Source organism: Phyllostomus discolor, chromosome 8, assembly GCF_004126475.2.
Source record: "Phyllostomus discolor isolate MPI-MPIP mPhyDis1 chromosome 8, mPhyDis1.pri.v3, whole genome shotgun sequence".
Classification (NCBI taxonomy): domain Eukaryota; kingdom Metazoa; phylum Chordata; class Mammalia; order Chiroptera; family Phyllostomidae; genus Phyllostomus; species Phyllostomus discolor.
Window position 1 is genome coordinate 77,483,129 of NC_040910.2, and position 21,632 is coordinate 77,504,760.

A 21,632-nucleotide genomic window follows, 5' to 3' on the forward strand; every position below is an offset into this window, starting at 1 on the left:
ATCCAAGGAAAGTGGATGGTTTCCAAGAGAAAGGTTTATGTAAAATAAGAAGGCTCCACTTAAGGGGACACATTCCCGCCATTTCTCTGAAGCATGCCGATGGCCATGTCCCTGGCAGGACACACAGCTGGTGGCTGACCTAGAGGCCTCTGTGAAGAGCAAGGAGAAGGCTTCTGCTCCCCTCCCTCAAATGACCACAGTCCCTGTGGTCCATAGGGAAGCTCAAGGGGAACTAACTAGGTAAACAGGTTCCTGGGAATGCGCATCTGGATGCAGCCCGAAGAGTTAACCGCTGGATGGGCGGCCTTCGCTGGACCACCGGGAACACACACGTCCGCACCCCAGGGCCGAGTGGTGTGCGAATGTTGGAGCTTTGCATTTTTTTATTAACATTTTCTCTCACGTGGTTTACATCAATTTATAATAATCTACATAAGTTGAAACAGAACAGACAAAAAATATATCCTTACCAACTTATTAAAGTCAAATATTAATGAAGGGTCCCATCCTACTTGTATCAGCAAAAGCCAGCAGCCCTCGGTCACTGCCAGTGAGGACAGGCCTCCCGGGGTTGCTGTGGCCTGTCTGCTGGGCCTGTTGGCACAGCCTGCCCTGCTGGGCACGGGGGCCGGGGGTCCCGGACTGCACAGTCCCTGCTTCTCAGGAGAATCCATGGGCTGTTTCCTTGGTGCAGCTTAGTCCAGGTCTGGTACCTGCCCCCTCCTCCACTCTAGGGGTCGAATTTATAAACATTCTGAGCCTTTTGCATTTCTCAGTCTTTCTAGGCGTCCTCCCATTGCACTGCCTACGCTCGGGGGCTGCAGTAGCTACCTGACGCTGAGAAGTAAACACCCCTTATTTTGGGGAAGTGGGAGGACCCATGTTTGGCTGTAACTAGCTCAAGCTGGGCCTCCAGTTCATTACCATCAATGGCTTTGGAAGCAAGAGCCTTCCGTGCCACATACTCCTGAGTGCCAAGCAGAGACTCCAGGGATGGGCAGATGCTGCGACCTTCAGGTTCAAGTTCTTTCCCCATCTCCTGTCTCAGGGAGCAGGGCTCCTAGCTAAGCTGCTAACTGGTAGCTAAATGGCCAGTATTTCCCTCCTCTTGGGCATCTCTTTCATCTGACGTGCACAGAATGTGTACCATTCTGCCCAAGATTGGGCAACAGGTGTAAACAAGATCAGAAAGGGCCCTGCTGCTCACTGAGCAAGCGCTGCAGCGTGAGGGCCAGCCAACCCTTCTTTAAAACTTAGCCCTGAGCTCAAGCTGCAGGAGCAGTTCTCTCCAATCCTGAGAGCCAGAATTTCCTCTCTGCTACACAGGAGAGCCAGGGAGCTTGTACTACAACTCAGTCCCCTGCAGCCCAGGAGTGTCTGCCCTTCCAGGTTGGTCGCTCCTGCTCACGTGGGAAGAAACAAGCATTTGGCTACACTTCTCATTCCTTTCTGGTACTGAGCAACGAGTCCCAAAGTTGGTAATGGGACCTGCTGATCCCTGACTTTGGAGCAGAGCATCAACATTGAGGGTCTCCAGCAAAACCCAATTCTGAGAGGCGGTACCTGTAACCCCTCATCCTTCCCCAGCTTCTTGAGTTCCCAAAGTTCGTCCGAAAGGCTGCACCGAGAAGCTGGGGTGGGGAGGCAGCACCCTGAGGGCTGGCTACTGCTGGACCACACCCGCCCTTGCCAGGCCCGGGAGCACACGTGGCCACGAGAGCTGCCCCGTGGCAGTGCTCGGCTGTGGAGAATGTGAAATCTAAGGCAAAGGTACCACAAGGTACAGGAGGCGCCAGGAAGGGCTAGTCTTCTGGATGGAGCCTGCCCGTGCCTGGATGCCCGCTTCAGCTGTATGAGCCGCCCTCCTGGAGGCCTAGCTCTGCCACAAAAGCCATGACAACTCGCTGCCGACAGCATCTCCCCCCAAGTCAGGACACCCGGTGCCGTGTGGCCTTCCTCCGATGTCCGACCAGTGTGGCCTCAGTGGCTGCCTCCCCCGCCTCCCCCGAGTCTTTCCTCACCCCCTGGCAATAGCAGGTCGCTCGTGAGTCTTCACGCTCAAAGGAAACAGAACATGGGGGGGGGAAAGGAACTGAAAAGCAGTAGAAGAAACAGTCAAAATGCCTCACTGGTAGGCAGGAGACAGAACAGATAAACCCCAGAAATGGAGATTCTCAGGTGGAAAATTCCAGAAATCCACTCTCCAGCTCTGTGCTAAGCTGAGGATTAGTGTGAGTCTGTCTCCTTGTCCAACATTTGCACAGGCAGCAAGGCAAGCAGGTGCGCTTCCGCAGGGGCAGGGCAGGGCAGGGGGAGGGCCTGAGTGGGGAGCGGCGTGTGGCAGCCTCCGGCGGGCCGCTGCAGTCACTGCCGCCCAGGGCCTCAGAACTTCCACAGCGACGGAGTGAAAACCAAGGCTGCACATGCATGCGGGCAGGCTGGGGGGGAGCGAGGAGAGGGAGGAGGAAGCCGAGGGGAGGCTGCCAGGAGACTGCGATCTGGGAGCAGGGCCAAGAGAGGCGAAGCTGGCAGTGGTTACCGAACGCCAAATAAAAGCCCTTGGACTGGACTCAGGAGGAAAGAAAGTGTTGGAGGAAATGAAAGAACAAAGCAGGCCGTCTCTGTGCCCACACCGGGTCAGTCACTACCTTTTCTGCATGACAAACAGACATGAAACGATTCCCGAACGGCATGGAGCATTAGACGCAACTAGGGGGACAGAGGGCAGGGGCCCGGGGCGCAGCGCTGAGTCTGGGGGCGGGTCGGCTGGCTCTGTACAAGGTGGCACAAAAGATGCACGTGTTCCAGTTCTTGGAAGTCTGTGTCCCTTGGAGTCTGGAGTGCTGGGTTTGGGAGTTTTCTGTTGTAGTCTTTCAAGTCTGTGTTGGGTGCCCCGGCTGGAGCGGCTGGTTCGGCCACCCCCGAAGCTGCTCCCACCCAAAGGGGCTACACGTCGGTGGAGAAGTACAGTGTGTTCCGCTTCAGTTCTGCGAAGGAGATGGGGGGATGCTGCAGGTAGTAGAGAAGGACCTGGACCTGTGGGGAGACGGGAGACTCAGGTGGGGCCCTTGTCCCCGTGGCCTGCCTCTGACCTGTTGAGGAGGAATGGTCCCTGGTCTGGGGTCCCGTCCGTGTTGCCCCCCTTCCCTCTCAGGCTGGCCCCTGCCACTTCCCTTCCTCGGTAGCCCAGGTGTGTCTGCCCATTTGCAGCTGTAGAGGGCGCTGCAGGGCAGAGGGTGAGGAGGCTGGGGCCACTTGCCAACCTGTCGTAAGCTGCCAACCTGTCTGCAGAGGCTGGCCTTGGCTTGGCAGCCTGCCTCAGACTGGACCCTGCCCCGGTCTCATGGGGGGGTCCCAAGGAAACTTCCTGACCCAGGAGGCATCCTAGAGCTCCCATGCACGAGGACAAGGCCCGGCTTTTTCCTTCACCCCGGGCTTCCCTTCCAAGGCAGAGGCACTCCCAGGAACACAGCCAGCACCTGGGCCCTGGTCTAGGGGCCTTAGGGTAACCTCCAGTTTGGTCTAGGTGGGCAGGACTGTCCAAAGCCCTGCCGCCCTGGCAACAGCCTACAGACCGTCAGCCCAGCTGCTCAGGAGGGAGGGGCGTGGGGCTAGTCTCGCCCCTCCACCAGCCACAGGCCCGGGCAGTGTGGCAGGCAGTACCTGTGCCATGACATCATGGGACCAGATGTCCGCGGCCGACGAGAGGTGTGCTTTGCTCTCTACTTCCGAGGGTCTCAGCAACGTGGGGCCAAACACGGTAGCCAGATTGTGAAGGGACATTTTGTTGATGGGCTCCTTCTCAGCAACCCTGAAAGGAAGGGACAGGGGAAAGTCATTTCTCAACAGCTTCTTGGAGTTCCAGACCCTCAGCCTTCGGTGTGAAAGCTCCTAGGATTCCTGGAAGGTGGTTAGTTGACTTCCTCTCCTAAGGGTAGAGACCTCTTGCTACGCAGGGAACTAGGTCGAGGGACCGAGTCCCCAGCTCTGTCTCGGTACTTTCTTGCAGTGGGTTCCCAGCTCCGGGGCCACCCCCGGAACTGAGGTGAACTACCAGGGCCACAGGGACCCGCTCTGACCCCTCTGCCTCAGAGGTAATGACATCACTGCCCAAGGCCCTTCCCAGTAATAATCCGTACTCCTTGCAGTGCTCTGGGCAGGTGTTAGCATCTCCACTGCACAGATGGAGAAACTGGAGCACAGAGGCGAAGTGACTCGCCTGAGGTCATGCAGCTGGCCATGGCAGGGCCGGGCAGCGAACCTGGGCCGCCGGCCTCCAGGGTGCCTGCTCTCCACCACCCTGTGCTTTAACCTTCCCCAGGCGGGCTGTGGCCCACGGCCCAGAGGCAGAATCAGGGTGGGTGGGGCAGGGGCAGGGGCAGGAGCCACAGCAGGGAGCCGGAGGGGGAGTTGGAGCCCCCGCAGCACTTGCTGACTAGACCCAGGGTTCTGCAACAGGAACAGTCCTGACCCCAGGAGAACACTCCCGATCCTTTCCAGAAGGGTCCATCTCATGGCACCCCAGCGTGGCCTCCCCTTGGATCATCCTCCGCTTCTCCTGCACAGTAGGCCAGGTGCTCTGCAGGTATGTCCCTGAGTGACAGTGGGGGCTGCCATCTGTGGCTGGTGTCCAGGAAGGTCAGTACTACCCAGTTCATCAGAGAGGCCCTGGGCTTCCCTGGTCCTGGGAAATGTTCCCGGGGCTAAGACCCGCCCGCCCCGAGCAGCGCCTCTCACCCCAGCCTCCAGGCCAGTGGTGGGTGTGCCTGCTGACTGCTTGGGAAACGCGCAAACACGGCCATGCCAGCAGGCAGCTGTGCAGTGAGCCCAGCCACCCCCCCCCCACACACGGCCAGCCAGGGGCCCAGATGTGGGAACAGACTGTGCCCGGTTCCCAGGGTGGATGGAAAACCTAGTGAATTTTCCCCTTGCACTCCTCTGTGCATCCTCCCCACAGTGCTCGCCAAGCTATTTGGGAATTGGTTGGGGTTTCGGTCCTGGCCAAACCAGAGGGAATGTCTCATAATGGGAAAAACAAGACAGCAGCCCCAGGCGTTTCCAGATCTCTTGCACCCCCCCTCCCCCTGCCGCAGCCGGGAGCCTGAGACCAGAGGCGGGGCTGAGCTCAGGGAGGACCCTGCACAGCCCCGTCCAGGCTCCCTGGTCCTGGGGGCCAGATTTAAGGGACACCTGGGGGTTTTCCTGCCCACCCATACCCCAGACCAGTCCTGGGCTCAAAAGTGACCAATAAGGACATCTTCAGGACCAGTTTCAGTTTGAAGTTTGCCATGGGCCTCAACTTCAGCAGCTCTTAGTTTGACCCGATCACACATGGGGGGCGAGTGTGCAGGGAGAAGGAGGGAAGGGCCCGTTTAGGACTCGGGAGGTGTGGATTCTAGGGACAGAGCCCTGCCGACCACGGCAAACCCCTGCGGGGCTGAGGGCTGCTCCCCGGCCTGTCAGACAAGGCCTTTTCGAGGACACGCAGCAACAAACACGCTTCGAGCTATAAAGCACCCGCGGCCACGTGTGATGAACAGTGCAGGACACGCTCACACCCTCCGCCTGCAGCGCACCTGGACACTGCCTATGCTTTCCATTTCGAACGTGCTGAGTTGACTGACTGACCCACTTGACTGTAAAATTCATCTATGGTTTTGGCTCCAGCCTTGCCTTTCTAAGCCTTCTATGGCCCATTTTCCAGGTTGTTATTGGGACCCAAATATTTCTCAAACCAGAATTGCAAAAATTTGAAATGCAAACTCTCACCCTGCTCTCGACAGCCCAGTGGAGGCCGGCACCCACAAGGCAGTGGGTCCTGCAGCTGGTGTGTGCTCTCCAGCAGGGCCTGCCCTGGGCTGCCTGCCCCCTTCCAGCCCCCGCCCAAGGCCCCCCCTCCCCCCCCCCGTCCATTACCTTTTCAAGTGTTCCAGCAGGAAGAGGAAGGTGATGAGGTTGGGGTCGGGCAGGGAGCGGAGCAGATGCATCATGCAGTTTTCCTTGGCAGCAGGGTCTGACAGGGCTGTGGGGAGAGACGGGGCTAGGGAGGGGCTTGGCTCCCATGTAGGGAGGCCCGCGCCAGTGCCCCTGCGGTCAGCAGGCTACAGCACCCTGAGGGAGAGCCCAGGCTGCCTGGGGTCGGGGAAGCAGACCCTGCAGAGAAGGGCCGGGCATCTTTCAGAGGGTGGGCTATTGAACAGCCCGGTCTTACAAGAAGCCCACCCACAACCTGTAGCTCAGCCAGGAGGCAGGCTGCTGGGGAACAGACACCCCGCCTCCCCTCACTGCACAGGCCTTTGCGGCTGATGCCACTCCCCACCCCGGTCTGTAAGGTTTAAGACAGCGATGCCGCTGGGGTGAAGGTCTCCTCTCTAACCCACCCCATGCTGGAGCACGGCAGGGCGAGGTGACGAGCAGCCCGCTGTGGGCTCCTCATTTCTCAGGGCGGCTGAAGCCCTGATCCACCCCAGGGGAAGAGACTCAGGAGCTGGGCACCCAGGCCTGGGTTGGGCCCAGGCGGTTGGAGGCCAGAGTCCTGCCAGCCAGGGCCCTGCCGGCCAGGGCCCTCCGCCTCCTCCCCAGCCACGGCGCGTGTGAGAGACCAGTGAGTGCTCCTTCCGGAGGGCTGAGCACCCGCTAGGCCAGGGGCACTCCCGCCCTAACCAGGCTTCTCCTCAGCTCTGGGCACTGCTCCCTGGCCACCCGCTGTGGGGCGGATTTCCTTGGACACACAGGTTTCCAAGCAAGGAGGTCACTGTCTACAGAGGAAGGACAGGGGGCAGCCCACAGGACACGAGGGGAGAGAGGCAGGTGAGAGAGGGTGCAGCCCTGGGCTCAGGCCCTAGCAGGCTGCACGTCACCCTCCTGGCCACTCAGCCATGCGCTCAGGTACACTGGGCACCTGAGATCAATAAGCAAGGGCAGCGAGAGAGTCTTTACCCTGCTGGCCAGGAGGCCTGGCCCAGCCCAGCCCTCAGGGCCCCAGAGCCTCACCGATGCCCTCCATGAAGGCGGGGTATAGTCGGTCTGTGAGGAGGGGCTCGGGCAGCTCTCGGAAGTAGAGCTTGAGGGTGCCGGCAATGGCGTTGATGTCCATGTCACTCAGCATCAGCAGGATGTCCTTGTTGTCTGCAGAGGAGGTGGAGGTCAGGAGCCACGTTGGCCTGAGCTACCTCCTCCTACGCACCCACCCCATCTCTAGCTCAGGCTCCCCGAGAAAGGCAGAATGCAAGCAGTGCCCACAGGTGGTCTGTGGCTCAGATCCATGGGGACGGGGGAAGGGAGCAGCGTTCTGGAGCCACATCTGAACCCTGGGCGTCACACTCCTTCCTTCCAGCTGGAAACTCCCGACTGCTAAGCCCTTCTCCGGGGGCAGTGCACATTTTTACACCGAAAGTCACGTTGCAACAAAGCCCGGGCTTCCAGGGCTCACGGAGGAGCCGTGCGCCAGCATGTCCCCAGCCTCCCACCCCAGGCTTCCCCGACATGTCTGCTTGGCAGCCACCCAGGGACACCCACAGGCCCCCCTTGGCGTCCATGGGATTAGCGCTGCCTGCCCGGTTCTGCTTCCCTGACTCTGTGCACGCTGCTGCTGCAGCCTGAACTGGCAAGATGGGGACAGGAAGACCTGCAGAGCTCAAGTCCACCACCACTGAGGAGTGTGTGGCCAAAGCTAAAGAAGGCAATGCCCCTCCCAGAGGGTGGGCACCGGGGGCCCCAGAGACAGCCAGCCCAGGCTCAAAGTCGTTCCCTTCCTCACCTCTCCCAGGAGCCTGGGAGCTGGTCAGAAAGATCTGAGCTTAAGTCAGGCTCAAAACCTACATGCTGGGAGAGCCTGGGCTAGCAGCTTTGACCTTTCTGAGTCTGTTTCCTTATTTGTAGCAACGGATAAGAAATTGGAGGGAAGGGTATAACCTGAGAAAGGGCAGAAAGGGCCCGTGAAATAGGGACTCAGAAATGGTCCACCCCGGGCCCCGGGACTGTGGAGTCCACAGACCAAGGCTCCTCTGCCATCGGCTCCTCGGGGCCTCCCCACAGAGAAGGCCTCCGGGTCCCCCAGCCCAGCCTGCTGGGGCACCGTCCCCCTGCGGCCTCCCGGACTCACTGGCATCAAAGACGGCCTTCAGTGCCTGGATGTCTGTGGCCACCCCTGATATCCGGTAGATGCCGACCTCCTCGATGCCCCTCTTCTCCACCTCCTCCACGCACTGCCGCACGATGTAGGGCACCTTGGAGCGCTCCCGCCTGTGGGGAGGGGGCATGAGGGAGGGCGGAGGGGAGGCCTCCCTCTGATGGCTAAAAGCCCCCCTCCCCGAATAGCTTGGCCTGGGAGAGCTCTAGCCTCTGGAATCAGGAGGCGGGGGTGGGGAGACTGGGGGGCAAGGACAGGGCTGAGACAGAGACGATGCCACCCCGCCCCCCACAGCCGTGAAGGCCCGCCTGCTGGGGGGCAGCCAGGGACAGAGGCTAGGGGTTTTGGGAGACGAGCCCTAAGGCTGAGGAAAGAATGTTCCTTAGAACAGAGGTCTCAGACTCACGCTGGGGAAGACCCAGCAGGAGACCCGTGGCGGTGAGCTGAGGGTGCACGCCCTTTCCCGAGGGCCGGCGGCGCCTGGGACCCAGCCTGCCCCCGTCAGTTAAAAGGTGGGCCTACTGTGCTTGGGCCGTCCCATTTACTGTGGGGAGCTGGCGACCTGGCTCTCTCACAGGCAGGCGGTCTCCGAAGGTTTGCACGCCGGCTCGTTTACTTCTCCCGCAGCACGTGAGACAGTGGGCACAGCTCCGCAGGCCACTGTCGGCCGCCACACTCGCCGTCGTGACTGCTGAACTGGGGGGTGACGGACCAGGGCCCCGGCGGGGGCAGGGAGGGCTGGCAGGGGCCCAGGGCACTGACAAGGGCACGCGGGCCTCGGGGGCGGCACTTACTTCGTCACCACACTGATCTTCACGCCGAAGACGCCGGTCTGCTTTTTGGATGGGGTTCTCTTCAGGCTCATATCTCGGCTGGTGAATTTCATGGAGAATTCCACTTTGATCTGGTTGGGGGTGAAGCAGGGCATGCGTGCCTGAGGAGTACCCCCCAAACCTATGGTCCCCTCCCCCAGAACTGCAAACAAGGCCTACCTCTAGCACCCAGGGCTCCCTGAACTAACACCAGCAGGGCGGCAGTGAGAAAGGTGTGGGTGGAGGAGAAGGGAGAGGGGCTGAGCTAAGGGGCAGGGGCAGGGGCAGGGAGCACCCTGAGGACACCAGCCAGAGGTCGGGCAGCCCACCCACTGTGCAGACACGTCTTAGCTCTCCAGCTCACCCCGTTCATCTCGATCACATCTGTGTGCCAGTTCTTGGTCTCCACAGTTTGTGGATCCAGCTGTGAAGAAAGAAAGAAAGAAAAAAAGAGAACGTGAGAGAGGGAGGGATGACAGCTCGGAGACCAAGCTGCTGCTCATGAGCTGCTTAAATGGTCAGCAAGGCAGAGTGGGGGCCGAGGATCGTCCTGAAAGCAGCCCCTCAGGGTGGCTGCAGCCCGCAGCCCCGCCTGCCCTGTGAGGGAAGGACCGCCCCCCCGACACACAGTGAAGGAGGCAGGGTGAGCTGTCAGGTACCTTTGCCCATCACACCTCCTTCACTCCTGACCACCCCCCCGGGGGGTGGGATTATCGCCCACTTCCCAGATGCAGAAGCTGAGGCTCACAGACAGGGACTGGGCATGGACCCCTGCACCGGAGCGACAGGAGGGGACGCGGCCCGGGCAGTGGAGGCGCTGACGGGGGCAGCGCGGTGCAGAGGTGCAGATCCCGCCTTGGGAGCTGGGCGCTGGGCCCGAACCCTGGCTCTGCCGCTGGCGGCCGTGTGGCCATGTGGCCGTGGGGAGTTTTAACCTCACTGAGCGCATCTGTTCCATCTGTTCACTGAGGTCAGTCAGCAAACAGAGCCTTCCTTGCTGAGCTGTCGTGAAGACTCAGTGAGATCTTCGGGTGAGCGTCCAGCCCCCAAGGAAGCAAGGACTCTGCGGGGGAGGCCCCCACACTGGCCGCAGCCCCAGGGGGGTGGGGAAGGTGGGGACTCAGAGCAACCCCCCCCCACCCCCCGCACACAAGGGGCCTGGGCGGGACTGTCCCCGACCCAGCCGCCTGCAGACTGCGTCTCCTTGAGCACCCACAGGCCCTGAGGCACTAAGCACGCCCTGCCACATTTTTAAGTCAACAACCGCACATTTCCACAGCGAGTTTCAATACTTGCAAGGAATAAAATTTCCAAAATGATGTAAATATTTACATCTTAAAATAAAACTGTTACCTCATTCTTTTCAATGCTCTCAGTGAAGTCCAAACACCACAGTGATTGGATACCCACTGTCACCCACTTAAAAACGCAAGCGAGCCCCCCCCCCCACCCCCAAGAAGCCCCGCACGGCTGCTTCTCCGCTGCGGGTTTCTCTCCTTTTCCCAGGGAAGTCTGTCCTAGGTTGTCTTTTTCACTTTAAAGTCTTTTATTCCTCACCCTACTCTGTTTTACTTCGACAAAAAATATCTGTATAAATGGAAATAAAAAATTTCCTGAGACCACAAGTTTCTAAATATTCAAATCACATTCTGGATTAGTTATTACAATAATTAGGAGTGTACGGCAAACAATGAACCAACAGATTACAAAGTTTAGTAAATACTCAGCAGCCAAGTGCCGTTTGGTGGCAGCGCACCTCTCAGTCAGGTGGGCGGAGCAGTTCTTGTTTTCGTTCACACGCGCATATGGATATTACTTTTGCTAGGGTGACATGGGGTTCAGCATCACTTCTGTTCGCATTTTTTTATTTTGTTTTGAAAGATGTAAAGAATGAAACATCGTGTTCACATGAATAAGTAGATGAGGCTGAAGGCAGTTTTATTATAGAAATGTCAGGCAATTTTTAACCTCTTTCTTTGTTATTTGCCTTACATTGCACATAGGCCCATTATGAAAATTTATTTTAAATAATCTCCCAGCTCACGATCCATCGGTTTTGTAGAAAACAAAGCGGGGGAAGCTGCCTGGCTCGTGCAAGGATCTGTAACCAGGGCAACAGTGTCTTTCATCTCTTCAACACCCATGCCTGCCTTCCCAGGGGGGCCCCCCTGCTGTGCACCCAGGAGGGGTCAGACCCTGGCCCATGCCCCCCAGTGAGCCCGGAGAGGGGCTGGTGAGAGGCCTGCATGGGTGCCGCTCTGAGGGGAGCACCCAGAGTTACGAGTCTGCAGACCGACTCCCTTGTAATCTCCCCCATGTGACCCTTGGGCGGTCTCAGTGCTCCCTCTCCCTGCAAGGTAGGTGCGAAGTTTGAACCCCACTGCTCTCACGGGCCTCGCCACAGAGGCAAACTGGAGCTGGGTTAGCCAGGGTGGGGCAGGGAGGGAGGGAGGCCGGGCCCTGGGACTTCCTACAGCATGGACAAGGGCCTTCCTGAACCTGCCATCTTGCCCATGCCCATGGGGGACAGACAGGTGGCGCCCCAGAGTCTGGTGGGGTCTGGAGTCCACGTGTGGGCCGGCTCTGGCCCAGGCCCAGGCTCCAGCGGTCCCTTTCCACCTGGAGGAGGGACAGAACTGAGAACAGGAGAGAACCGAGCACCACCACCCCACGCCCAGCTCCCCAGTGAAACACCGCCAGCCTGGCCGCTGCCAGGGCCTCTGCTCCCGCAGGCACGGGGCCCGGCGTCCTACTGGGTCCCAGAGGAGACCCCAGGTTCGGCCTTCCTTTCCTGAAGCCTTCACCCCTCTAAACTTTTTGCCCCAAACCCTCACCAGGCCTTCATCTCATCCAGAGCACTGTGTCTGGGACACAGGACCTGGCTCTGCCCTGGCCCCCAGCAGCAGCCACCTGGAGCAGCGAGACTTCAACGGCTCTTTGTCGACAGAGGCAGACGCTAACCTTGGACACGCACTCTGGAGGGTCTGCCCCTTTTGACACAGGTCTCTCCAGGCGTCAGCGTGACCCTCAGGCCCATTCTGTGGTCTCGGCACCTGGCCAGATTCACCTAACATCGCTGTCCGGCCCCAGCCTGGCCTGGCCTGGCACGCCGGGCAGCTGCCATTGGCTGAGCCGGGGGTCCCTCCATGGGGCCTGGAGTCGCATCTGGACCCAGCCCGAGGGGAGGGGAGCGGGGGGGAAGTATAGGGGCTGAGAGTCAGACTGATCTGGGTCCAAATGTTCGCTCTTCACCCAACAGCGTGAACTGGGGCCGGTCACTTCACCTCTTCCAGCCTCGGTTTCCTTGAGGGAAACACCTACTTCAGAGGCTCGTTAGGGAGAGCGGTATCAGCAGACGGCGACTTGTAATCAGCGCCCGAAGTCTGGCGCTACGCCAGACCCTGTATCTACAGCCTGTCAGTCAATCATCAGGACAAGCCTCACAGGTGTAAACCTTCCCGGCTGTCCCCATTTTACAGATGAGGACAGGGAGGCTTAGTGAAGAGGCGGCACGGGCCCAGCACCGCACATCCAGGTGAGAACTGGGGCACAGACTCGAACCTCTGACTCACTTGCTCTGCTAAACCTGCCAGAGCACGTGTTAAGCGCCTGGCCTGGTGTCTGCCTCTCTTGGCAATGACGGCGCTGCTGTTCCCGTTATTTATTTAGAAGGGAGACATCAGGGCTCCTGGCGCGTGGTCGGGCACCACGGGCAGACCTGGGTGCTGCCAGGCCGCCTCCAGCACAGTCCCTCCGTGACCCAACCCCCACCACCGCTTCTGTTCCGGCTGCCACACAGCGGCAGCCCTACATTTCCCCGGGAGCATCTGAGACAGGAACAGCAACTCCGGATGCTAAGGCCCAGTGCTGCTGGCCTTGCTGCTTCCAGAAAGCCTTCCTGGCAAGACCAGGCCTCGGGAATCCCAGGTTCCCCTCTGCCCCTTGTCCTGAGACCCTGCCCCCCGCAGCCTGCCGGCCCCACCTGCAGCTGTCATACCCGCACCAGCCCGTCTGCGGCCAGGGCTGGGTAAGGGGACACTTTTGCGTCTTACTTCAAGTCCCCACCACGGGCCTAGGCCTGACGCCCTCTACAGGTGTGCCCTGGTGCCCACTCGGGGAGGCCTGTCCAGCCCCTCGACGCCCCGACAATGAAGCTCTGTCTCCCACGAGGCCAGCGGTCTCCAGAAGCCAAATCTATTTCAGGATGTCATTTAAATACAGAGAAGGGAGGGTGCGGAGTAGAGCGGGACATGGCACATTTTCCAGAGAAATGATGCTGCCTGAACTGCTGTGGCTATTTATAGCCCCTGGGAAATGTGGATGCTGCTATTTCCTGATTAGATTAGGGCTGGGGCAGAGGGGCCGGGGCCAGCCCCACCCCCGGGGGGCAGTGGTGGGGACACCTGACCGCCCCCCTCCGGTCCCAGCACACACGCACCGTCCACCGGCCTGCAGAGCAGGCACCTGGGGGACGTCAGACCACCTGAGGGAGGGAGGTAGAGGGGCTACAAAGGGCGAGGTTGGGGGGGACCCAGCAGGACCACAGAAGACAGAAGCAGGTTGCAGAAGCTGCCGGAGGAAGTGGTGAACACGCGGGTTGGAAGCCGCTCAACTGTGTTGAGCTGCCTTTGCGTTCGGACTTGGTCAGATTCTAGGGGAGAAGCGGCTGACCTTAGAAACGCACGTCCAGGAGAGAACCACCAGGCCCCCTGCGACAAAACCTGGGGCTCCTGCTGGGAACCCCGCATCCTCCCCACCAAAGGAGATCCACCCAAGCAGAACCTGGCAGGTGCGTCGGGGAGGCCATCTTCCCTGGTCGGGCCCCAGGGCAGGCGAGAGAGGAGGCCCTGGGCCGCCCAAGCATCCTCCACAGGGTGACCATCGCATTCATTCGGGGAATGTGCTCAGGAGTCCCCTCCTCCCGGCCCGTTTCTCACCAGCCTGGGGCAGGTGAGCCCAGTGCTCCTCCTCCCCACTCCCCCCACCCCCCACCGTGCTTGGGATTTCAGCAGCATCATTGTCCGGGGTCCCCGCCCTGCTCCCTAGAGTACGTGAGAGCCCACATTCAAACCCAGGTCCTCCTGACAGTGGGCAAGTCTTCCCCTCCGTACCACACTCCTCCAGTCCCACGGCTGGCTGAAAGTCTTCTGGTGATTTCCATCACGACCCCCCCCCCCATGTGGGTTACTTCAGTCTACAATGAGGGGCCTGAGGTCCCCGTCCACGGGCAGCAGGGACAACCGGAGTCGGAAGCGGCAGTGCACCCAGGGAAGGGGAGGCACAGGCAGGGAGCAGCCAGCAGGGTGCTGCTCTGGGATGTTACGAGGGTGCTCCTGGGGTGACGGGGCCCGAGGGCTCCCAGGACCGCCATCCCCACAGTCCCTCGATGCTCCGCCCCTCCTGCTTCCACTGCCCAGCACAGCCCCCGTCCCACCGCCTGTCCCTCTCTAGGCCAGCACTGCCGTCCCCTCGGCTCTCTGAGCCCAGGGGCTGGCACCCTGGGCCTGTCCTGAGTGGTAGCGGGGACTTCCCCGGAAACCCAGAGCTGTTTCTAGGGCTAATAAAAACTAAGTGCTTCTTAACATGAGGGTGGTCAATTCAGTGTGCCCAGGCTGCCACCCTGAGAGGTGGGGCAGGGTGCTGAACGGGAAGGCAGGGCTGCCTGGCCGTGTTCCTGGGGATGTCTGCCAGGGGTGGAGTGCTGGGCTGGGACCAGGCCCCGAGCCAGGTGTCTCGTCCGCCTGGGGTCACGTTTCCTGTGGCTCCCAGGCCAGTGGCCACGGTGGCGGCCCTGGGTTGGCCTTCCCCTGCCCTCCTCCAAGTGTATTCACGTGCCCTGGGCTGGGTCCCCTTGGGACGCCAGGGCCAGCCTGTCATTGGGACAGACCACAGGCGTGAGAGGCATGGTAGGGCTGGCAACCGGGGGAACAGGGAGCTGCCAGGAGCCTGCCCCCCCCCCATGGGGAGGGTGCCGGAGGATCCGCCAACGTGGCAGGGTGGAGTGGGAGGGCTGCCAGGGCCTCTACCCTGGCTTCCAGCTCAGCGGCCGGGTCGGGACACCAGGGTCAGGCTCCATGAACTCGCACGCCCTCCCTGCAGGGCCAAACGGGCTGTGGCCTCCAGCCCTGGGCCCGCAGGCCCGGCACCCACTCCCCGGCCAGCCACACGACAGGCTGGTGCAAGGCACTGGGAAGGGGCCACTTTGCCTCAGCTCGCCTCCCCACCAGCCCCTCCCCAGCACTTTGAAGTTCCCAGAGGCCCACATATGGAAAGGGTTTAGTGGCTCTGAATGCGGCTTTTATTGAAGCCAGGTTAGCCTCATAGCACCCACCGTGACCTGCCTTCCCCAGCGCTCCGCATTCCAGCCGCTCAGCCTGCTCTGTGCCTGCTGTACTTTTAGCCCTCGGGCGGCATTGCTGCATCCAGAATGCAAACCTGGGCGGCTTGGGGACACCCCAAGGCCGGCACAACTCTCCCAGAGCCCTGGGGCCCACCCACCACTCCCTCCCTGCCTCACAAAGCCCGGAGACTTCGCCCCAGAACCAGGCCTCAAACTCAACAGCCAGGAAGTCGCCCCACCCCAGCTCAGGGACATGTTGGGGACACTAGGGTAACGAGGCCAGGGTCACTGGGGAAAAGGAACTGGTCAGGGTCAAAGCAGCACAGAGGCAGCCCCCAGCAGCCCTCTCTGCAACAGGAAGGGGCCATTTTAGAGGTCATAGTCCAAGGCGAGAGGCTGCCTCAGGTCCCAGCTGGGAAGTTCCATGCTAGCTGCCCCAGCTAGGATAAGGCAAGGACCCTTCTGGAAGACCGTGGGCTCGGTGGCCTCCCTCTGAACTTGGAGTTGTTTGGTAAAAATGATGAAAGTCCCCTGCAGCTGACTTCATCCTCCCTCCCCTGGCCAGGACGGCCACCTGGGCGCAGAGCCCGCTAGGAAGAACGAGAGGCACCAGCACCCCACTGCCTGTGCCCGCCGAAGGGCCTCCCTCCCCGTGGGCTCTGTCCCGGGCCGCGCAGGCCACGCCCCTCACGTTCACGCGCCGTCATCCAAAGCAACCGTGCACTTCGGCACATAGCATGCCGGCTGGTCACCACCCACCACAAGGCTGCTGGGCAGGACCACCACCTCCAGGAGCATCCCGTGCAGGGCAGACAGCTCCGACCCCCATGGACCCCGTGACCGCCCAGACAGCGCACAGCTGAGACACAGCCACAGGCCCACAGTGGGCCCCAGAGTTCCTCCTTGGAGGGACAGGGAGAAGGGCTGTGGGTTTGGGCGCCAGGTTCCCTCCTAAGCACCTCGTGTGGCCGCATCTGTGTCACTGTCTGAACCTCAGTTCCCCCACATGTAAAATGGATGGATAATAATAATAGCACCTCCCAGGTTATCACCCGCCTCCCACCAGAGCTGAGAGCCGTGCCCAGTGCCCACCCAGCCTGCGCCCGAAGCCCGTCGGCAGCACAGACACTGGGCGAACGAAACTCTCTGCGGAATTCCCACTGCACTTGGGCTAAAACCCGAATGCCTCGTGCTGGCCTGCGAGGCCCCTGCACAGTCTGGCCACTGCCCACTCTGCCCGAGGTGACCTGCACTCCCCGCACAGCCCTGTTCACCTCCGAACACGCCACCGTCACCCCGGTTGCAGGCTTTGTGCCTGGCTGGCTCCTCGGCCTGCAACGCACTGCCCCAATCTTTCAGGAATCCTTTCTGTTGTTTAAATCTTACTTCAAAACTCCCTGAGCTAGGCCCCCCCCCATTCCCCTCTAATCCGTCATCCAGTTTAATTTTCTGTACAGCACTGTGTAGCCCCAAATCACCTTACTTACGCCCGACCCCCCTACAGGCGGGAAGTCCTGAGAGAGCAAGGCCTCCCACCTGCCCCCCGCCCCGGAGTGGCCAGCACCCTGAAGGTGCCCCGTCAGTGGTCAGGGACCACACGAATGGTCAGGGACCAGGGCAGTGACTGGGACATGGGGGTGAAGAACCCAGTGTCTTCCCTCCAGGGCTCCCTCAGGACCGGGGGGTCGAGTGGCCCGCACCCCTGCTCGCCTCCCCATCCCGTGCTCAGTGAATGGCTGGCGGTGGCCCAGGGGCAGCCCCGTGACCTCTCCCACCCTGACTTTTTCAGCGTGTCGGGTGGTGAAGGCTTAGGAACAGGAATCTTGAGACGTGGCCAAAACCGTCATGTGAACTGGATCTAGGGGATCACCTTGCACAGCTCCTTCTTTATGCTGATGGCAGAGCACCCGCGAGGGGAAGGCCTGCCCGGGGTCACAGGTCAAGCTAACAGAGTGGACTCAGGACGAGTCCCACCAGCCAACGCCCTTCCTCCTCTGGCTTAGCGTGCCACACAAGCCAAGGGGTGGGGGTTCTGGGGGTGGGGAGCAGGGGGACAGGGCACGGAGGAGGCCCTTGGGCACCTGGCGGGAAGAGGAGCTGTGGCTGCCCCTGCACCTCAGAGGCACCAGCCCTGCCTGGGGTTGCTGTCTGGGGCAGCGACCGTTCCAGCTTCTGGCTCAGGAGTAAACGCCACTCTTCCTCAGCTGAAGCAGGACCAGGAAAATCGCTGCAGGGCTCAGGGACCTTTGTGGCCTCTCTGCTGAGGAATCTCAAAGGGCAGCCCCCATCGCTGCTTCCCACCTCCCTGGGGCCCACCCTGGGGGTCCCCAAACCGGGGACGGAGGACAGTGGGGCCTTAGTCCATGGCTCACTGGGACCCTGATCCAGGGCTGAGTCTGGCTTTCTCCCAGGGCCTCGGCAGGCAGGTATGGGAACATACGTGTTCCTCCAGGGGGCTAGGGAGCTGTCAGAACACGGACCCCTTCTTCTCATACCCAGCATGATTGGACAGGGAGAAGCAAGCCTATCTGGCACCCTCTGACTAGCTCTGAACAACAAGGGCAGCCAGCAAGGCCTCTCAGCAGAGGGCCAGGCCTTTCCAGGGGGCTTCCCGGTGCCTGGCAGCTCCCCAAACCAGCACCTGAAGTTGTTTCTGGGCTCTTTCCAAAATGTCTGCCCTCCTGGGGCCTCGCCGCCTCTGGATACTCCTGCAGTCCTGGGCTTGGGCAGCCTTGGCCTTTCAGGAGCCACCTGGGTCGGCAGGCTCGGCTCCCCTGGTCCCAGGCCATCCCAAAGCCGGGGCACCAAGCCCAGCACGGCTGACCGGCCAAGCCACCTGTGGATCAGAGACGCTGGGGAGGGCCGGTGCCTTTTCTAACCTTCCCAGGTGCCAAGAAACAGTACCTTGCCCAGTCCACTTAGGGCAAGCAAGGCACCTCCCACCTTGGGGCCCGTGTCCCTCTCTGAGGCATCACACAATCTGTGTGCCCGGCTGGCTCTGCGTCTGGGTGAGGGCTACATAACCTTCGCCAGATACTGCCGGATACTCGGTGCCAAGGACTCCTGCTCTGTGGGCTCACACAGGCCTCTCGGGAGTCGGCTTAGTGGAGCAGCGGGAGCACTGGGGTCAGGAGGGCACCCATGTGACCCCAGGAATGAGGTCCTCTCCTTAGGGAGGGGCAAGCGCTGTGAGAAGCACAGTGTCCGCACAAATGCAGGAGGTCACTCAGCTCCCCTGGGCCTCCAGCCGGCCTGGTCACAGCCCCGGCCCACACAGCGGCAGGTTCTCCAGTCCTGGGGGGTGCACCCCGTCTCTCTCCTACCACTGAGGGACCACACCAGAGGGGCAGGCGGGCATGTGCGTGGTGAAGACACCAGAAGCAGGTCCCGTCCCTTCAGCAAACAAGGCGCAGACAGGTGGGGCCCGGGGAAGGGGTCAGGGCCGAGCAGCGGGCAGCCAGGGCAAGACAGATGCCTGCTGCATAAGGTTTCAAGATCTTCCTTGATGCCCAGAACCGGACTGTGAAGTAAAGTAAACGAGCTCAAGACATTATCTCCGTCTCATGCCCCAGCACCTCGCACCCTCCAGAGCCCGCGACTGGCTGAGTGTGCCCTGGGGGTGTGCATGCGGTTTGCAGAACTGGTGCTACCGTTGGGAAGCACCGTCTGTTTCAGTGACAGACTCTGGGGGTCCAGGAGCCGTCCTGTGGCGGCAATCAAGAAGGTAAGGAAAGGGGCCCTTCCTGAATCCTAAGGCTCCCTGGACAAGTGGCCCAAAGGCGGCCCCTTGCCCTGTCCTTCCTCAGGTAACGCCTCTGACCCTCCCTAGCAGCCGGGGCAGCAACCCCATCACGGAGCGGCGAACTCACTAGGGTTCAGCAGCAAACCCCTCAGTTTGCCCTGCCGGCCTCCAGCTTCTGGTCAGAAGCTTGGAGGCAGGGAAGTCTCAGACCCTCATGGGAACCCCTCAGAGCAGAAACAAGGTCCTCAGGAACCAACCTCAATTCCCCCCACTCCCCTGGACCCTGCCGGTTCTGCCTGCCTCCCCACCATCGGCCAGTATCTGGCCTGGCCTCAGTGGGCACGGCTTGGCTGCAAGGCAGCAGTGGGGCCTAGAGTGCCCCCCCAACACACACAGCCCCCAGACAAGTATTTCTGGCCCAGACTCACTGGGCCCTTCTAGCCCTCTATGGCTCCCATGAGAGACCCCACTAAAACCTGTGGACACTTCAGGGGGTGGGGGGTGGGATGTCTCAGCCTCTCTCTGCCCGAAGTGCAACCTAAGGACCTAGGACAAGAGCTGGGCCTGGTCTCCTTGAGTGTGATTTGGAGCAAATAAAAATGAAAATAAAAATAAAAGAACGAGGAAAGTAGAAATGTGAGGTTAAAACACCAAGAGGACTGGCAGAACCCGCAAACCCAGATGCCACGTGTCTCTTCTGCTAAGTGCTTGCACAACAAACCAACTGCCAAGTCAGAGGCCAGAACGAGGCTTCAGCCCCAGAACTCTCTCCGGGGATAAGAACCACCCCCCAACCATAGCCTCCTGGCACCCAAAGGAGAGTCCATGAGTGGCCCCTGCCTCCCCTCCTCCAGCAACTGCAGCCTCCTTGGGCCAGAGGCCCTACAGGTCAATCCTGGGACGTTCCCATCTGAACCGATTCTTCTGCCCCAGCAGCGTCCCCAGACGAGTCACACAAGTACCCTGGTCCAGCCCCTAATGAATGAATCTTCAGTTACACGAGAGCAGGAGGGCCATGGTGTCTCAGGCATCCGCAGCATCAAATCCTTAGGGCAAGGGTAATGAGGCGATCCCTCCTGCCAGGCTGGGCAGTACCTGGAGCCCTTCCCCACCCACGTGAGCTGCCACCTGACCTAGGCCCCCTTTCTGGTGGTGGTGACGGGGAACCTGTTGCTCTACAAAAAACTAATGTGGCTGCGAGAAGGAAGGAGGTGGGCGGTGGGCCTGGCTCCACAGGAAGGCCTGCTCACCCACCTGTGGGTGCAGCGAGGCGGGCACAGCAGGGCGAATGAATGCCCCTCTGTCACCCGTGGCGCAGACCCTATGTCCGTGACACTGACCTACTTTGTCACACAGCAGGGGCTGGGAGACTGATCACCCACCACACAGAGCATCCCAGGGCCGGAGCCCCCTGTAGCGGCACTGACGCCCATCAGTCCCTCCGCCCGGCGCCTGGCTGGCCGCTGCTCCTGCCCAGAGAGCACCATGGGACACGGGGCCACCTGACGCCCCCAGGGGCGAGGCCCGCTGAAGAATTCCTGAAGCAGCTTCTTGGCTCTGCAGTCAGAGATACACAGGGAAAGAATAAAAAGTCTAGGGAAGTCTGGGATTTTAGGGTTTATAAGTTGCCCCCCACTTGCCAGGCACCTCCCCAAAGGTGCAGGTGAATCAGAAGGGCTCTGTTTAGCTGGCAGCAGGCCAGAAACCTGCTGGGTCCAGTTCTCGCCAGCCTCCACAAGTGGGGTTGGGCGAGAGGCTTTGGGCCGGTGTCTGCCGGCCTCAGCAGGGAGAGGGGAGAGGGGGTGCGGGGGGATGGCTCCATGCTGCTGGGCACAGACAGCTGCCTCAGCACACGGGGGCTCTGGTAGCAGCTGAGGCCAGCAGGGTTCTGCTGGCTTGGTCCCCAGAGAGGCTGAAGGTGACATAGCGGCCAGTGCAGGACAGCTCAAGTTGCTGCCCTGCCCAGCACTTTCCAGGACTGATGTCACCTCTAGCAGGTCAAGGAAGCCTTACTGGCAGGGGATGCAACTAGACCAGGAGCCAAGGGCCCAAGATCACTTCCTCTGGGAGGTGCCGGGAGCCTCTCCGCTGGCTGGCAGCGAGGACTTGCACAAAGGGTCCCCTTCTGAGCCACAGGAGGGCTTGCAAGTCCCCATTAGCCACACAGACCAGCGCAAGCCTCCCTTATCAATACCTTGAAGGGCACGGCTCTGGCTGCCAGCTCAGGCAGCCTGTGGCACCTGGCTCGGGCAGCCCGTTTGGTCTGCAGTTACCAAGAACTCACTGCGTGCTAGGCCCTGGGCCTGGCTCTTCCTCGGACGTCTGATGCCAGGGCCCAGAGCCAGCCCCGGGGCCGCCTGCCCAGCTGCAGGACAGTCAGCTTCTATCTCAGACTGTAATCCCCACCCAGGTCTGGGGCAGCAGGCGGGATGGGCAGTGTTCCCTGCCACAGCTTGGTCTGCACTGCCCGCTGGGTCAGGAAACTCCTGGCCCACTGACTGAGTTGACCGGTGCCTAGCTGGCAGTGGGCCAGCTGTCAGCTGGGGTCCCTGAAGAGGCAGCCAACAGACCCCCGACTCCACACACCTCTGCATCCCCGCCACACTC

At 60.9% G+C, this 21,632-nt stretch overlaps 1 protein-coding gene across 7 annotated transcripts in view; it reads right to left on the minus strand.

Annotated features, from left to right (window-relative positions):
* Positions 1-352: 352 nt before the first annotated feature.
* Positions 353-21,632, minus strand: part of ABR (ABR activator of RhoGEF and GTPase) — a 172,800-nt gene continuing 151,520 nt past the window's right edge. For 2 of the 7 annotated variants that reach the window (XM_028519029.2, XM_036033302.1), the window contains 7 exons: positions 9,308-9,367; positions 8,926-9,035; positions 8,105-8,244; positions 6,994-7,128; positions 5,917-6,022; positions 3,664-3,811; positions 353-3,036 (listed from right to left, as the gene is read on the minus strand). In XM_028519029.2, the coding sequence (XP_028374830.2) occupies positions 2,947-3,036; positions 3,664-3,811; positions 5,917-6,022; positions 6,994-7,128; positions 8,105-8,244; positions 8,926-9,035; positions 9,308-9,367 (789 nt within the window). In that variant the 3' untranslated portion in view covers positions 353-2,946. The remainder of the gene's footprint in view (positions 3,037-3,663; positions 3,812-5,916; positions 6,023-6,993; positions 7,129-8,104; positions 8,245-8,925; positions 9,036-9,307; positions 9,368-21,632) is intronic. The other 5 variants (XM_028519032.2, XM_028519034.2, XM_028519030.2 and 2 more) reach the window with 4 other exon arrangements.